This window comes from Nothoprocta perdicaria, unplaced genomic scaffold (assembly GCF_003342845.1).
Source record: "Nothoprocta perdicaria isolate Ctin4 unplaced genomic scaffold, notPer1 scaffold_40, whole genome shotgun sequence".
NCBI classification, from domain to species: domain Eukaryota; kingdom Metazoa; phylum Chordata; class Aves; order Tinamiformes; family Tinamidae; genus Nothoprocta; species Nothoprocta perdicaria.
This window is the reverse complement of record NW_020455644.1, coordinates 3,401,174-3,401,636: the sequence shown is the minus strand read 5'-3', so window position 1 is coordinate 3,401,636 and position 463 is coordinate 3,401,174. Positions and strand designations below refer to the sequence as shown.

Sequence of the window (463 nt, the reverse complement as noted above, 5' to 3'; positions counted from 1 at the left end):
ATATATATATATATCTACAAAGGAAGAGAAGCCAGAGTGCGCGGAGTCTCCCAGAGCATTTCAGGAATTGCAGAATTTCCCCGGGGAGGAGGCGGCGCCCGAGGCGGCTCCCGAGGCGGCTCCCGAGGCGGCCCGCGAGGCGTCGCCTCAGGGCGGCGGCTCCTCGGGAAGCAGCGCGGAGAGGGCGGGAAGGGCGCCCCGCGGGCGGGAAGGGGGTCCCGCGGGCGGGAGGGGGGTCCCGCGGGCGCTGAGGGGACGCGGGCGCTGAGGGGACGCAGTCGCGCCCGCGCTGGAAGCGCGGCTGCCAGCGGCGCCTTCCCACGCGGAACTGGCCCCCAAACCCGAACGTGCCGCCTCAGGGCTGCTACGTGGGCGCCCGCGGGGACTGCGCCAGCCGCCGTGCGGGACATCGCGTGCGCCTTGCGGGACGCTGCAGCGTGCGGGACACCAGACACTGCGCCAT

The 463-nt window shown here is 73.0% G+C and overlaps 1 protein-coding gene across 1 annotated transcript in view; it reads right to left on the bottom strand.

Moving 5' to 3' along the window:
- CMTM7 (CKLF like MARVEL transmembrane domain containing 7) overlaps window positions 1-463 on the bottom strand; it is an 18,252-nt gene extending 17,789 nt beyond the window's left edge. Inside the window, exon 1 of the mRNA XM_026045496.1 lies at window positions 369-463. Within this exon, the coding sequence (XP_025901281.1) occupies window positions 369-463 (95 nt within the window). The remainder of the gene's footprint in view (window positions 1-368) is intronic.